Source organism: Octopus bimaculoides, chromosome 11 (genome assembly GCF_046866305.1).
Source record: "Octopus bimaculoides isolate indiv1 chromosome 11, ASM4686630v1, whole genome shotgun sequence".
Taxonomy (NCBI): domain Eukaryota; kingdom Metazoa; phylum Mollusca; class Cephalopoda; order Octopoda; family Octopodidae; genus Octopus; species Octopus bimaculoides.
This window is the reverse complement of record NC_142938.1, coordinates 48583536-48600414: the sequence shown is the minus strand read 5'-3', so window position 1 is coordinate 48600414 and position 16879 is coordinate 48583536. Positions and strand designations below refer to the sequence as shown.

The 16879-nt window shown below is 37.9% G+C and overlaps 1 protein-coding gene across 1 annotated transcript in view; it reads left to right on the top strand.

The window, feature by feature from the left end:
- Positions 1-16879, top strand: part of LOC106883134 (ral GTPase-activating protein subunit alpha-1) — a 289144-nt gene that overhangs the window by 111609 nt on the left and 160656 nt on the right. Inside the window, 10 exon segments of the mRNA XM_089359945.1 lie at positions 438-563; positions 3644-3702; positions 5816-5924; positions 6185-6295; positions 7759-7827; positions 8865-8975; positions 10293-10535; positions 12572-12721; positions 13905-13958; positions 16094-16253. Of these exon segments, the coding sequence (XP_089216071.1) occupies positions 438-563; positions 3644-3702; positions 5816-5924; positions 6185-6295; positions 7759-7827; positions 8865-8975; positions 10293-10535; positions 12572-12721; positions 13905-13958; positions 16094-16253 (1192 nt within the window).

The window sequence follows — 16879 nt, the reverse complement described above, 5'->3', positions numbered from 1 at the left end:
TAACCTTAAAAAGTGATGTGATAGCACTGCTAACACAGTATTGACTTATAAAAATGTTTAATACAATTTGTAGTATATTATGGTTGCATAACTAAATAATGTGTCCTTACAGGTCATTAACATTTATATGTGTGTGTGTGGTGTCAAGGATTACTACACAGTATTTAACCTCATCTTCTACTAAAATAAGTACGCTCATTAGTACTGAAGCCTTAAGGTTCAACATTATGGTTTTAGTTGCTATGCACATGTATCAGTCTACTTATTTTTGCTGTAAATATACATTTATACATGTGTGCATATGCATACTCACACTTATGTACTCTTTCATACTTCTAGGCACACACACTTATTAAACTGCCATGCACATACTCTCATGTATATTTTCTTGTTTCTCTTCATATTAACTCTCATGTTGTCTCTACCATCTTTCACAGGCACCCAAAACTGAAGCTGTAGCTCTGTTGGGTGCGTTGATTTGCTTCCCCAATCATTTTGGTGATCTACGGGTGTTGCAGCCCAAGACGTTGGTCTGTACACAGATAGCTGCTAATGAATTCAAGGTAGTTATATATTATTATTATTATTATTATTATTCAGTAGTTTTATTTTTATAACGTGCTTTCACTTCACTACCGAGCGCAGCTCTGTGCGCCTTGGGTATGTGCTGTGGTTTGCTGTGGTGCTCTTATGTTTACTGTATTGAAAGTGTTTTGCGTAGAATGTGTGCAGTACCCAGTAGTGCAATTTTCTGTATGTTATATATATTTGTAAGTCCTGGTGTTTTTGTTATGTATTTGCCTGAATATTTTTTTATTATACCTAAGGCACCTACTATGATAGGAATTGTTTCTGTTTGTAGATTCCACATTCGAGTTATCTCTATTTCCAGGTCTTTGTATTTTGAAAGTTTTTCCATTTCTTTTAGAGAAACGTTGTCATCTGCTGGTATTGATACATCAATTAGAAAGCATTTTTTTTCTTCATGATCTTTGACAACTATATCTGGTCTATTTGCCTTAATTTCTCTATCTGTGTGTATTGGCATATCCCAGAGTATGGTTGCTTTCTCGTTTTCTGTGACCTTTTCTGGCGTGTGTTTATACCATCTTTTTTCTGTTGCTATTCCATAATGTTGGCATAGCTTCCAGTGTATATAGGTCCCAGCTCTGTCGTGTCTGTGAATATATTCCTTCTTAGCCAGGACTGGGCAGCCAGAGATAATATGATTTATTGTTTCTTGTCGATCTCCACATATTCTACAGTTACTTGTTATATTTCTTTTCATTATGTGTTTTTGGTAATTTCTGGTGGGGAGGCTTTGGTCTTGTGCAGCAATTAAAAATCCTTCAGTCTCTGCTTTGAGTCCTGAGCTTCTCAGCCATTGCTGGGATTTTTCTCTGTCTATTTCCTTCGCATTTAGTTTAGCCCAGTATTATTGTTGTTGCTGTTGTTGCTGTTGCTGTTGTTGCTGTTGCTGTTGCTGCTGCTGCTGCTGCTGCTGCTGCTGCTGCTGTTGATGTTGATGTTGTTGTTGCAGTGAGCTGGCAGAATCGTTAATATGCTGGACAAAGTGCTTAGTGGCATTTCGTCTATCTTTAATGTTCTGAGTTCAAATTTCACCAAGGTTGATTTTGCCTTTCATCCTTTCTGGGTTGATAAAATAGGTACCAGTTGATTTCTGGGGTTGACGCATTTAACTCATCCCCCTACCCCGAAATTGCTGGCCTTGTGCCAAAATTTGAAACCACTATTATTATTATTATTATTAAGGCAGTGAGCTGACAGAATTGTTACTGTGCCAGGCAATATGCTTAGCGGCATTTCGTCTGCCTTTGTTCTGAGTTTAAATTCCGCTGAGTTTAAATTTATCTTTGATCCTTTCAGGGGCCAGCAAATTAAGTACCAGTGAAACGCTAGGGTTGATGTAATCAACTAGTCCCCTCCTGGCAAATTTCAGGTCTTGTGCCTTTAGTAGAAAGGATTATTATAATCATCACCATTATCTTCATTGTCATCATCATTATTGTTATTGTGGTGGATGACAGAATTGGTAGGATGGTGGTTAGAATTTCCTGTGATATTCAGTTAGGTCTCTTCATATTCTAAGTTCAAATCCCACTAAGGTCAGCTCTGCTGTGTATCTGTCTATTGTTGGTAACAGAGTACCCAGTCAAGTTCCGTACTTGATTGAACCAGCTTCTGTTTTTATACCCGTTTGAAATCATTTTGAGAATTTTTTTTGTATAAAGAGTTGGAAGTTGGAAAATTAGCAAAGAGTTAAACTAAAATACCTTGTGGTATTGGGATATTTTGTTAGTTTTACCCTTTAGCATTAAAACCAGCCATATCCAGCCTAAATATACCTCCTGTTTTATGTTCAAACTGGCCATATTTAGCCTCTCACACCTACCCTAAATGTCATTCTAAAACTAGGCAGTGACATCATTGAAATCTCAAGGCTATGAGACAATACATGATTAATTCAAAACAGTTTGAATAAATAAGTTTTAGATTTGGCAGAGTAATTTGAATGCTAAACGGTTAAAATGCACCTGGCTTGACATTATTTTAATGATCTTAGTGAGATGAAAAGCAAAGTTGAACTTTGAACACTGTTAATCTACCTCTGTAAAATTTCTGTAAGAAATCATTCCTGTTATTGTTTCAAAAATGTGATGGAGTTTTAGAAAATTATAGCAATGTTCTAAAATGTTTAGTTTTGTCTAAGACTTCTATTAAAGTCTAAGAGCATGTATTTTTTTCCCCTCTACACTTTCAGCTGAAATTCTGCTGAGCTTGATAAAAAACAAAATAAGTACTCTGTAATGTCAGTTAAACCAACTGTACTACTTACTCCAAAATTCTGTGTCAACACAAAGACATTGTTAATGTTGTTATTGATGATGGTGCGATGGTAGAGTAATTGGCTCAGACAGAAATGCCCAGGAGTATGGATTTGGTGCATCAGTGCCTTTGCTAAGGCCAACTTTGATATTCATTCTACTGCCATTGATAATTCAGTAATAGTCCACACTGTAAAGTGGTTGGTGTTTGGAAGGACATCCAGTTGTAAAAACCATGTGAAAACTGACCTTGCTTGTTCTGGTACCACATAAAAAGCACTCAGTCCACTCTGCTGGGTGGTTGGTATTAGGAAGGGCATCCTGCTCGTGAAAACCATGCCAAAACAGATACAGAAGTCTGGTACAGTTTTCTGCCTGGCCAACTCCTGTCAAACCATCCAACCCATGCCAGCCTGGAAGGTGGACTTTAAACGATGATGATGATGATGGTAATGAACAATATACCTATGGTAAGTTAAGGTGGTGAACTGGCAGAATCGTTAGTATGCTGGGTGCAATGCTTAGCGGTATTTCATTGTCTTAAGTTCAAATTCCGCCGAGGTCGATTTTACTTTTCATCCTTTCAAGGTTGATAAAATAAGTACCAGTTGAAGACTGGAACTGATGTAATTGACTTACCCCTTCCCCTAGATTGCTGGCCTTGTGCCAAAATTTAAAACCAATATACTTATGGTAAGTTTATGTACTATTATCAACAGAACTGTTATTAACAATAATATTTATCATAAACGACTCTGATTTTTTAAAAATTGGTTTTTGTCTTTGTTACCTTACAGGATCTTATAGTTGACCAGCTATTGAAGGCAGGAAAACTAGACTCTGTTAGCTCAGCAAGGTAAGATTCATTATTACCACTGTTACCAATATTTATCTTCCTGTGTATTTTAGTCTTTTACTCATTTGGATTGAGAAAATCATACAAATCCAAACAAAGCAATCACTGAATTTGTAGGCTGATGTGGTTATAGGTGCAGGCGTGGCTGTGTGGTAAGAATTTTGCTTCCCAACCATATGGTTCTGGGGTCAGTTCCACTATGTGGCACCTCAGTGAAGTGTCTACTACTATAGCTCTGAGCTGACTAAAGCCTTGTCAGTGGATTTGATAGACAGAAACTGAAAGAAGCATGTCGTGTATATGTGTGTCTATCCATCCAATCGTCTGTCCGACTACCACTTGACAACTAGTGTTAATTTGTTTACATTCTCGTAGCCTAGTGGTTCAACAAAAAGAGCACAATAGAATAAGAAAAAAAAAATACTGGGATCAATTGTAGAATCATCTGTGCTGGTGACATGTAAAAGACACCCACAACACTCTCGGAGTGGTTGGCATTAGGAAGGGCAGCCAGCTGTAGAAACCAATTCAGAATCAGACTGGAACCTGGTACAACTCTCTGGTTTACCCGTTCCAGTCCAGTTGTATAACCCATGCCAGCATGGAAAGCAGATGCTAAATGATGAAGAAATGATGATGATGTCTAAGCTCTTCAAGGCAAGTGCCCCAGCATAGCTGCAGTGAAAGGATTGAGGCAAAAGAAGTTGCTCATAAAGTAACTGTTGCTGTCCAGACTCTATACTTTACATGCTATACACTTTATTCAATTGTTCTTCACAAGAAGAGAAATCTGGGCATCTCCATGTACTATAACAATAGCATAACAACAACAATAATATTAGTTTCAAATTTTGGTATAAGGCCAGCAGTTTTGGGGAGGGTAGTAAGTTGAGTACATTAATCCCTGTTGTTAACTGGTACTCATTTTATTGACCCTGAAATGATGAAAGGCAAAATTGATCTCAGTGGAATTTGAACTTAGAACATGAAGATGGCCAAAATGGTGCTAAGCATTTCGCCTTGTGTTCTAATGATACTGACTTCTTGCTGCTTTAACAACAACAACAATATTACCCCTTTACCGTTCAAACTGGCCTTATCTGGCCCAAATATTCTATCCAGTTTTTTTGTTCAAACTGGCCATGTCCAGCCTCTCAAACCTACTCTACATTGTCATTCTCAAAGTAAACAATCATTTCATTGAAATCTCAAAGCCACAAGATAATGCATGATTAATTCAAAACAATGTGGATAAATAAACATTGCATTTGACAGAATAATCTGAATGCTAAAGAATTAAAGAAATCAAAGATGGTGAGCTGGCAGTCATTAGTACGCCAGAACAGAATGCTTGTGGCATTTTGCCTGTTTTTACACTGTGAGTTCAAATTCCGTTGAGGTCAGCTTTGCTTTCCTTTTAGAGTTGATAAAATAGGTATCAGTTGAGCACCGAGGTCAATGTAATGGACTTACACCCTTCTCCTCAAATTGCTGGCCTTGTACCAAAATTTGAAACCAATATTAATGAAATCAAGCAGAAACAATTTCAGATTTTATGAAAAGCTTGCACCACCTAATTGTTTTTGTTATTGTTGTTACCAATTTTAAGGAACCAGTAGTTGTTGTTTAGCTCTAAATGAGTAGACCCCTCATCTAGGGTGTTCAAGCAGTGGTCATGCTGTCTTTTTCTACCAGTGTACGTTTATGACCACATTATCCACTTATGATGGTTGTGTGGGTTGAAGCAAATTTAGCTGCTATTTCTAGCGGATTGAGTAACTGCTTAGCATTTCCATTGTTGATTGAAAAAATATTGAAGCTTTTGTTATAATATGGAGTAGAGTAAAATATTTACAATAATATTTAATAACTGCAATTTTTATGGGAAGTTTGAGTTACATTTACAGTTGGTTAGTCATTTTTGTTTGGCATCATGAAGTTGTGTACAAACAGTTTTGAAATGTCAGTTTTTGATAGGAGATGGAGTGTATTGTCCAGATGGTTGCAGTGGTGGTTAATAGTTTTAATGGTTGATAGTTTAGAATTATTTCCAGTAATATTGAGTATTGAAAATACTAACATTTTTCTAATGTTTGGCTTATTTCATTTCCAGGTGTATAGCTTTGAGCAGTTTAGGTATCTTCCTGTATGAAGAATTGGTACATGGTACTCTACATCCAAAAATCAAAGAAGCTATCAATGTATTGCTTGGTGCTCTGAAGGTTAGTTTTTTTCCTTTCTTTTTTCTGGTTTTTATTTTCTTAGTTCTGTATACATCATCGTCATAATCATTTAATGTCTGTTGTCCATACTGGCATGGGTTTTAGTGAGGTGAGGGCTGGCAGTGAGTTTAGTGAGAAGTTTAGAATACCAGCCTTCTTTGTAATTCATTATGAAACAAATACAGTTCACTGTTCTATTTTTTTTTTTTCCTTTTTAGGAGTATACAATTAACTGTAAAATGTTTATTGTTCTTTGATAGTGTTCTACTAAAATGGTGGCCAAGGTGGCATCAGATATGTTGATGTTGCTCTGTGATCATGTTGACACGTTTCTCAGCTATCTGCCGGATTTACCAAAGAAGATCATTGAAGTAAGTCTCTCTACTGGTTTTATAGTACTTCTTGTCTCTGCTCTTTAATCTGGGTTTCCACATCTTTTAATTTCCCTGTTTCTCTTCCCCCTTATCTCTGTTTCTCTTCCCCCTTTTCTCTCTGTTTCTCTACTCCTAATCATTAATTCTCCATATTCCCTGTCTGGCTGTTTCTCCATCTGTCCTCAAATCTTTCCCTCTTTCTGTCTCTCCTTCGCCATCTCTCTCCCTTAATCTTCTCTCTTTCTCTCTTTGTCTCTCTCCTTTCCCCTCCTTGCCTCTTTCCTTCTCTCTTTCCCCTCACTCCCTTTCATTCTCTGTCCCCCTCATCTCTTTCTCTCTTTCTCCACATACCTGCATATGATGTTAAAAATCATTATTGGCACTACTTGCAACTAGGCAGGCTGACAAGCATATTATTGCTCTGTCTTAGTTTAAATTCATCTCAGATTGACTTGACTTTTCATCTTACTGCAATCGATAATTTTATTATTACTTAAATACCTGGAGATAAACATTTGATCTTGTGCCATAACTAGAAATCTTTATTATTGCTTAGTTTTGTTTTATCTTTGTGGTTTGAAGTCCTTTTGTTCTGAGCTTAAATTTTACCAGAGTTGATTTCTTTAAAACTGAAACAAAGCAAGAACCTGTTGTATAACAGACATTATTTATACAATATTTGCCCACTCTCCTCTGCAAAGCTGACTTTTGCTTGCTTGAGGGTGGAAGCATGTTTGTGCAGTTAAGAAGTTTGCTTTGCACCATGTGGTTGCAAGCATGATCCTTGCGTTGCATTTTGGGGAAATATCTTTTTTCGTAGCTTTGTGATAGTAATTTGGTTGACGCCTAAAAAATACATGCTACCAAGTCATTCTCACTTGTGTGTGTTTTATTGTTATATATTGGCAAAATGTATACAAGCAAGACAGCCAAGTAACCACTGCTTTTTTGCTCTCTCGCCTCAGAACCTTGAACGGATGATAGAGCTGCTGGAAACCTGCAGTCAACAATGCAGTTGTTTATAAGTTGTTGTCATCATCATCATCATCATCATCATCGTTTAACGTCCGCCTTCCATGCTAGCATGGGTTGGACGATTTGACTGAGGACTGGTGAAACCAGATGGCTACACCAGGCTCCAATCTGATTTGGCAGAGCTTCTACAGCTGGATGCCCTTCCTAACGCCAACCACTCAGAGAGTGTAGTGGGTGCTTTTATGTGTCACCCACACGAAGGCCAGTCATGCGGTACTGGCAACGGCCACGCTCAAAATGGTGTATTTTATGTGCCACCCGCACAAGAGCCAGTCCAGGGGCACTGGCAACGATCTTGCTCGAAAATCCTTACACATGTCACGGGCACAAGTGACAGAAAGGCGACGCTGGGCATAGGTGCCATCCCGATTTGTTGTATAAAATAGATTTTAAAAATTAATACATATATTTTTTTTCTTTTTCAGGCAATTGCCTTAACTGTTACAGAGATCATGCCAAGTCCAGATCAACCATGCAATGAAGACCAAAAGCGGGTAAAATACATTCCATGAAGTTTCTCATTATATATTAACATAAATTTCTCTCTCATATAGGCTTAGGCTTGGCTGCATGGTTAAGAATCTCATTTTTACAACTATGTGATTTCTGGTTCAGTTCCACTCTCTAGCATCTTGGTCAAGTGTCTTCTACTATAACCCTGGGCTGACCAATGGCTTATGAGTGAATTTGGTTGATCGAAACTGTGGAAACAGTTGTATGCCGTGTGTGTACATGCGTGCCCCACCATTGCTTGATAACTGTTGCTGTTTTTACGTCTCGGTAAACGAGTTGCTTGGTAAAAGAGACCGATAGAATAAATACCAGACTTAACAACATAAGTTACTGGGGTCAATTTGTTTGACTAGACCTGTCAGAGTGGTGCCCCAGCTTGGCTGCAATTTAACCTGTCAAGACAGAAGATAAAATCAGAATTATCTCCCTTGGTTAAAAAGTTTGGGAAGAATTACCTCCCCTGCTAGCTTGCGTCCACGTATGAGGAGTTATTCCCCCTAGCTATTACCTTTTCGAATTTATCGTTTTGACATTGATTTCCTTTTTTAAGATGACTGAAAATCCGTTTTTATTTTTAATTAATCCTTTTCACATATTAACATTGTTTGTTTAAAAAAAAAATTTTAAATTAGACTGTCTACTCTAGGAATTCTGAATGCATATCGCCGGAACTATTGCACATGCAAATCCGTGTTTGCTAATGACAAAAGAAAAAAAAGGCAGGGGGAGGGGGGAGCAAACAAAGCATCTGTATAGCATTCCTCGTCCATCTTTCCATTCCATTCCCCCAAGTGTTCATCATCATCTTTATCTTTTAACATCCCCTTTTCCATGCAGTCTATATCAGTGCTCTGCAACCTTCTTTCACTTGCAGTATACTTATATTCTTTTCAAAATTCGGATAACAGAAACTATCTACTACTTCCAGGGAGCCTTCTGGGTATTTCAGAATTTCTATTTTCTCTGTTCTTTTCATTTAAATATATAAATATGTATATTCCTTTATTATTGTTTGCAGTTACTGGAGTCTATGTTGTTCACAACTGTTGAGTGGTGTATGCAGATGCCAATGCATCTTCTGTTGGAACCAACTGAAAATGAGAAACCTTTACTTCATAAAGTATTTCAAGTAAGTATTTTCTGTACGTATGTGTGTATGCTTGTTTGAATTTGTATACAGAATTGTGTGTGTGAGTGTTAATATGCATGTTTGTGTAAGTGTGTGTATGTTAGTGTTATTTAAGGTGAGATCAGCTCTGATCAATTATATTTATCATTATTAGAAGCATTGCAGCAATCCCCCACCTGTGTTTATTTTTAAAATTTTCTTCATCCCTTTAGCATTCAGATTATTCTATCAAATGTAATGCTTATTTATTCGCATTGTTTTGAATTGATCATGCATTATCTCATAGCGTTGAGATTTCGATATGATCGTTTAATTTTTAGAATGACATTGTAAGGTAGGTGTGAGAGGCTACATTTGGCTGGTTTGAACAGAAAACAGAATATTTGGGCTGAATATAGTTGGTTTAAATGCTAAAGGGTTAAAAGCACTATCTTATACATTTTTCTTTTTTAAGATAGTATGATGTGTGGTTTGAAGGAGATTTGAATGCTAATTCTTGTAGGTTAAATAGCTTCGTAGAGTCTCTCTAAATTGTCTGTGTGTTTGGTACTGGTTATGTTTTTATTTCTAGGGTTTGATTAAAAACAATGTTTTCAGTGTGTAATGTGATCTTATTTCTCATATAGAACTTTAACTCTTCCCTTTTTATATACTTCCACTAACTCAGAATGGAAAGTGGATCTTGAAATGATGTTAATGCCAGTTTTAATCATCCCACCTAGCCTTTTATTTTCAGACCTCACACACACACTCACCAGGACTGTTTTACACAACATACTTTGAATTACTAAATATATGAGAAAAAAGCAAAATTTTAGACGTGCACTGATGTTTTATTTATTTATACTTCCTCTATCTCTTGACCCTTTAGCATTTAAACTGGCCATTTCCAGTCCAAACGTACTACCAGTATTATGTTCAAACTGGCCAGATCTAGATTTTCACATCTACACTTTAAAGTCATTCTAAAAATAAGCAATCACATCATCAAAATCTCAAAGCAACGTGTTAATACATGATAAATTCAAGACAATATGAATAAATAATCATTACTTCTGATAGAGAGTAATCTGAACACTAAAGAGTTAAAGTATTTTTGAAGCATATTTAAGTATATGAAATAATGCTTAGTTAAGTTTGCTACATGAATGTTAACATCTTATGTAATATGGATGTCGGTATGTGTTTATGTATATGTTTGCACTCTGTCGTTTTGTGAGTAGTCATGTTAGAAAGTTGACTTAACCTTGACTAAAATCAATTTGTTGCTTTATTTTAAGTTTTGTTTCTTTCCTTCTCTTTCTGTGCCTCCCAAAGGTTCTGAATGCTGCTGTTACGGGACAAACGACAGCATCACTTTCAAGAGGTAGCCACTCATTCTCTGACTTTGTCTCAGAAATGGACATGGACAGAGAGGCACTACTAGGCAGCACGAGCGGCTCGAAACTGTTTCCAGCAGATTCAGTTGAGAACACAAATGTTGAAAACCCAAAAGGCCTTTGCCCATTTGAAGCACCAGTAAAGCAAGAAACGGATATTCTTAAACTAGCAGCTAAAACGGTAAGTAAAATTGTTGAAACTGGAGAATATTTTTATAGACACATTTAGGCTGTGTTAATATATCTATCTATCTTTTCCACCTACTATATTCTTGGGAGGGTTGTTGGGGTAGAGTCCTCAGGCATCTCCTCCATAAGGTTCTATCAGAAGCAACCGTCATTTGATTTTCCTGCTGGATTCCCAAGCACAACCAACTAAGATTATGGATATTATTCAACCATCACATTCTTGGTATATTCCTAGGTCTCCTGCCAGTTGGCTTAGCTTTAAGAACCTGTCTTGTAATGCTTTCTTGTGACATTCTAATCACATGTCTGTAGTATCAGAATTGTGGAGCCATGTGGCTTAGTGGTTGGGATGTTGGACTCATGATTGGCAGATTGTAGTTTTCATTCCTGGACCAGGTGATGCAATGAGTTCTTGAGCAAAACCCTTCATTTCACGTTACTCCAGTCCACTCAGCTGGCAAAAATGAATAATCCTGCGATGGACTGGCATCCTGTCCAGGTAGGGAATATATATGCCATGAAACTAGGAAATTGGACCTTAAGAGTTGATATGATTTGAGAAGGTTATTTTACCTTACTTTTTAGTACTGTAGCTGTGCTTGACTTAGGCAGACTCTTTGATCTCTGAGCTATGCACCCTACCAAGTAATGTTACTCAAGAGACCCTTGGGAGGAGCCCCTTTATGGTTGCTTGTATTTGTGATGGTACTCTTTTGATCATTACCCAACATATATGGCCATAGGTGAGAATAGACATGAAAGTTGAATTGGAGATAGCGAGTTTGGCTTTTTTATGAACCTCTCCTCTTTTGGGGATCAAATGCTGGAGCTGTTGCATTACTGTGCCAGCACCTCCAGTTCTAGCCTATAATTCAGCCTTCTGTCTCTCATCACTTGTGAAAATGGCCTTGAGATACCGAAACTTTTCTACTCATCTCTTTTCTTTGGAATCTGTGCCTCTAAGTAGCTGAACTCTTGATTTCAGTATCATGGATTCAAAATGTATTGATGTAATCTAATTGCTTCAGTTGATAAGTGGGGAAAAATGAGCTAATTTGTGTCATCCAGTCAAAGTAGACTTTACATCCAGTCAAAGTAGATCAAGTACTTGTCAAATACAGGGTTCAGTTTAATATTCCTCATAAGACATCATTGAAGAGTTGAATGGATGTATGTATATTTAATATATGTATGTATATTTGTTACATACATACATACATAAACACACACACACACACACATATATATATATATATCATCATCATCATCATCATCGTTTAACGTCCGCTTTCCATGCTAGCATGGGTTGGACGATTTGACTGAGGACTGGTGAAACCGGATGGCAACACCAGGCTCCAGTCTGATTTGGCAGAGTTTCTACAGCTGGATGCCCTTCCTAACGCCAACCACTCAGAGAGTGTAGTGGGTGCTTTTACGTGTCACCCGCACGAAAACGGCCACGCTCGAAATGGTGTCTTTTATGTGCCACCCGCACAAGCCAGTCCAGGGGCACTGGCAACGATCTCGCTCGAAAATCCTACGGGAGCCAGTCAGGCGGTACTGGCAACGGCCACGCTCAAAATGGTGCATCTCATGTGCCACCCGCACAAGAACCAGTCCAGGGGCACTGGCAACGATCTTACTTGGCTTGCCGGGTCTTCTCACGCACAGCACATTTCCAAAGGTCTCGGTCAAAAAAAACTTTGATGTAAATATGTTAATAGTTACCAGGGTAGCAAAAATCATACAAAAACTGGGATATCATACCCGGTTAATGGGTAGAAAGGAACTTATTGATCATACGCGTTTTGCTCCATTTATTATTATTCTTCTTTATATATATATGTAGTAGTGAGCTAGCCACCCCACTCCCAAATTTCAGGCCTTGTGCCTATAATAGAAAGGAATATATGAATATAATATAATATATAATCAATCTCAATAGCATGGAATATAAGAAAATTAGGAAAATGGGTTCGTTTGTTTTAATTTCACTCATGTTTCTTTCCCCTCTTCTTTTGTGGGCAGTTAATGACCCATTTAGTTAATCATCTGAGCCATTTCCCAATGGGTGATGGTGCTGCTAAACTGAGCAGTTGTGTACAAGAACATCATGATCTGCCAGAGTTCTGTGACAATGATTTGAAACCGGAAATCTTCCAAGCAACAAATGTGCAGGTGAGTTTTATTGCAATTATGATACTACTCTGTTATTTTTTTTTTTTATTATTTCAGTTAAGGGATGTTCTGGCTCAATCTGGGTGGGTCTATGCTATGCAGCGATATCTTGCTGTATTTGTGTGTTATTCATTTTTTTTTTTTTTATAATCTGGTTTTATTTAAATTTTTATTACAAAATCCTTGAGAGTGGATTTGGTAGATAGCAATTGGAAGAAGCCTATCATATATGTATAGGTGTGTGTTGATCATCATACAATAGTTGTAAATGAGCATCACCATCATACATGCAGGGTCCATTGTTTCCAATCTTTTTTGTAAACATGTTCAACCAGTGGGGAAGAATACTTTGCTTGGAAATGAGTGAAGATTGGGGACAGGAAAGGCATCCGGCTATCGAAAATCTGCCTCAAGGAATTCTGTGTTTAAACCTGTTTCTGGCATATGCATATTACTTTTAATATTTTGTTCTTGCCAACCACTTAATAACGATAGTACCTCTTTGTTAGCTAGGCAAACATAGATAAGAAAATACATTTTCTTTGCTCAAGGATACAACATGCTGGCTTGCTATTATAATGAGGTTGTTTCTACATAGTCGTTTGGCCTGCTAGAGATAGCAGTCAAATCTTCCTGAAATAACACTCTACTATTTTAAACAAGGAAGGCCACACTGAATAATGTAGTCTTAGATAGACCTCAAAATATATGACATTTATGGTTGGAATGCTTTGGTCATAAACATGTTTGATTGGGGTTGACCTGGGGTTAAACAATGACAGCCACAACTGTTGAGGTGAACCTTGAAGTCATTTGGATGAAGTGGAACTGAAATGTTGCAGATGAACCTCCTTTCAGTGACCTTCAAAAGAGCAGAGAATACTAATGTTACAAAGAGGTTGATGAACAAGGTAAATAATTAGGGGAAATAGTAGAAATCAGTATTGGGATGGTGAGTATAGCAGTTAAAGAGATAAACAAAGTTTTATGACCTTGAGATGATAGTTGTGGGGTTGACTCAAGCATAAATTTGACTGTTAAGAAAAGGTGAAAGCTAGCTAGCAATCTCACCTTGCTGTTAATATTGACCATTGTTATTAGCTGCATTTTCAGTTTGTTGACCAATATTCCATTCATTGTTTGTTTTAATACTGAATTTTTTGATTTCTGTCTCATTTTTCAGTTCTTTGTCCTTAATCATCAGTCACTGATATCTTTTGTTGAGCTACCTGCTGTGGTAAGTAATACTCATCCATCCATCCATCCATCGATCTTCTATGCCCACTGTTCTTTGCTAAAGGTGCCTTCTCTATTACTTCCTATCAAAAGCAACTGTCATTAAACTTTCCAGCTGGATTCCCAAGCATGACCAACTGAGACCATGGCTATTATCCAACCATCTCATTCTTGGTCTCCTGCTGGTTGACTTGGCTTGAAGAATCTATCTTGCAATTCTTTTCTGCAACAATATTCTAATTGCATGGTGCATGGTTCAGTGGTTAAAGTGTCAGGCTTACAATCATGAGGTAGTGAGTTCGACTCCTGGACTGGGCTGTGTCATGTGTTCTTGAGCAAGACACTTTTATTTCACATTGCTCCAGTTCACTCAGCTGTTGAAATGAGTTGCGACATCACTGGTGCCAAGCTGTCTCTGCCTTTCCCTTGGATAACATCAGTGGCATGGAGAGGGGAGGCTGGTATGCATGTGCAACTACTGGCTTTCTACAAAAACAACCTTACCCTGATTTGTGCTTCAGAGGAGAACTTTGTAGGTGCAATCCCATGGTCATTCATGACTGAAAGGGGTCTCTACTATCTATAATACTAGAGCTGTGACCTCTCAGTGCAAAGCCTTTCAATGTGGTTGTTGAACTTTGGCAGGGATGTACATTGTCACCTCTTCTTTTCATAGTTTCTATGAACTGGGTTGATGTGTGCAGCCGTTGTGGGAGTGGTATCACAATTGATAGGTGTCAAATTGGTTGGCTGATATCTTCAGATAATATGGTGCCACTTGACTCTTCAAAAGGTGATCTCCATCATGCATTGAATGGGTTTGCTACTGAGTGCTGCAAAGCTGGGATGAGAATTAGTGTTGTAAAGACTGGGTATTAGTCCTCACAAGAAAATCTTCCCTGTACACTCTGCACATTCACTGAACATCACTAAGTCATGCTAATCAATTGAAAATACCTGTTCATTGTAGTTATGTGTACCTGTGTATGGGATGGGTGTAGTTTTTGTCAGTGTTCTGATTTGTTAGATAGTAGAAGAGTTGTTTGTGTGATGGGTTTGGTCCTGTTTCCAACTTATGATAATGGCTACGCTGTCATCATTTGATAGTTAAGTTTACACTGCTGGCATTTCAAAGTTATGATTATGCTGTTGGTATTTGATAGTTATGTTTACTCTGTCTGCATTTGGGGGTAGTTCCGTTTGCACTGTTAGTATTTAAGAGTTATGTTTAATCTGTTGGCATTTGATAATTATGGAATTGATAAATATATTCACACTACTGTTATTTTTGCTGAAGCTTTGTGATTGAATTTGGTAGGCGGAAGTTACTGCTGCATGTGTATATGTCCGTGTATGTGCTTGTGCCTCTCCGAGAGAGAGGGGGGGGGACTACCATTACCATTGGTGTTTGATCATCCATTAATCTCTGGTTTTGTTATGGTTACCAGTTTTAGTATTTAGTCCTTGTGATCATTGTTGTGAAGCATTCATCTTTAGCAGAGTTAATGACTACACAGTGTATTTCGTGTATCATTTCCTTCGTAATTCAACAGTACTTCTCACAGTGGACAATACTGCTCTCTGGTTGGGGAATTTTATATGGGTACTGGGGAGAAAGGGAGTTATAGTGGATGGTGTTAATAAGTGTATCTGTACAGTCTTTTAGTCATTGTTTCCTATTTGAATATTAGCTTTCTAAAAAAAAAAAAAAAGAAGAAATTGATAACCTGCTTGTTAGCAGCAATTAGAACAGCAATAACAATAACGACAACATCAACAATAACAATAGACTTTGAAATGTGAATAAGTAAATAAGCAAAACTGAATATATGTCACCTATGCTTATAGTATTGTTGTGGTAAGTAGTTACTTCTAACAGACTAATACCTGGAACTAAATTACTCTGGCCTGATATTTCCTGTATGCACATGGAAAATGGGGCTAGGAGGCATTAGGTTGTAACCAGAGGGAACTGAAAAAGTGTTAGTAAAATTAAAAGGGTGATAGTTTAAAGAAAGGTTTGAGAAGAATTGTTTTAGATCCATGGAATAGGAAAGGCATGAAGATAGTTTATAATTTTAATTTTTATTTTGCTTTCAATTTTTTTTTCCATTCATCTTTATTTATCTGTACTAGTCTGATTCATCTGGAAGAAGTGTGACTGCTGGTTTGACCACTGCCAAAACCGTGTGCCGTGTGATCATTCGAGACCTGAGTGGAAAATACTGCTGGGAGAACTCTGTGCTCTATGGTCCTCCATGGTATCAGAAGGATCCAACGCCACAGGTTAAAAAAGGTTTGTGCCACTGTTTATACATTGCAATGTGAGGGAGTGCTGGTTTGAGTGAGTGAATATATATAGGTGTATAATGGATTGATACATGTTTGGATGAGCAACAGTTGTGTATGTATGTATCCATTAAGTTGTATGTTTGTTTGGTAGGTAGCGTCCATGTGTATATGCTTTGCAGTGTGAATGCAGGTGCATATATATATTGTATCTCAGATATATATATTGTATCTCACCTGTGCCCAGCATTGCCTTTCTGGCACTTGTGCCGGTGGCATGTGTAAAGACATTTGAGTGAGATCGTTGCCAGTGCCGCTGGACTGACTCCTATGCAGGACACGAAACTCGGCTTGTAAAGACCTGTTGGGGCAAGCAAAAGCGAAATCGTGATGGCACCTGTGCCCAGCGTCGCCTTCCTGGCACTTGGGCTGGTGGCACGTGTAAAAACATTCGAGTGAGATTGTGCCAGTGCTGCTGGACTGGCTCCTGTGCAGGTGGCACGTAAAATACACCATTTTGAGCGTGGCCGTGGCAGTACCTCCTGACTGGCTTTCGTGCTGGTGGCACGTAAAAGCAACCACTACACTCTCTGAGTGGTTGGCGTTAGGAAGGGCATCCAGCTGTAGAAACTC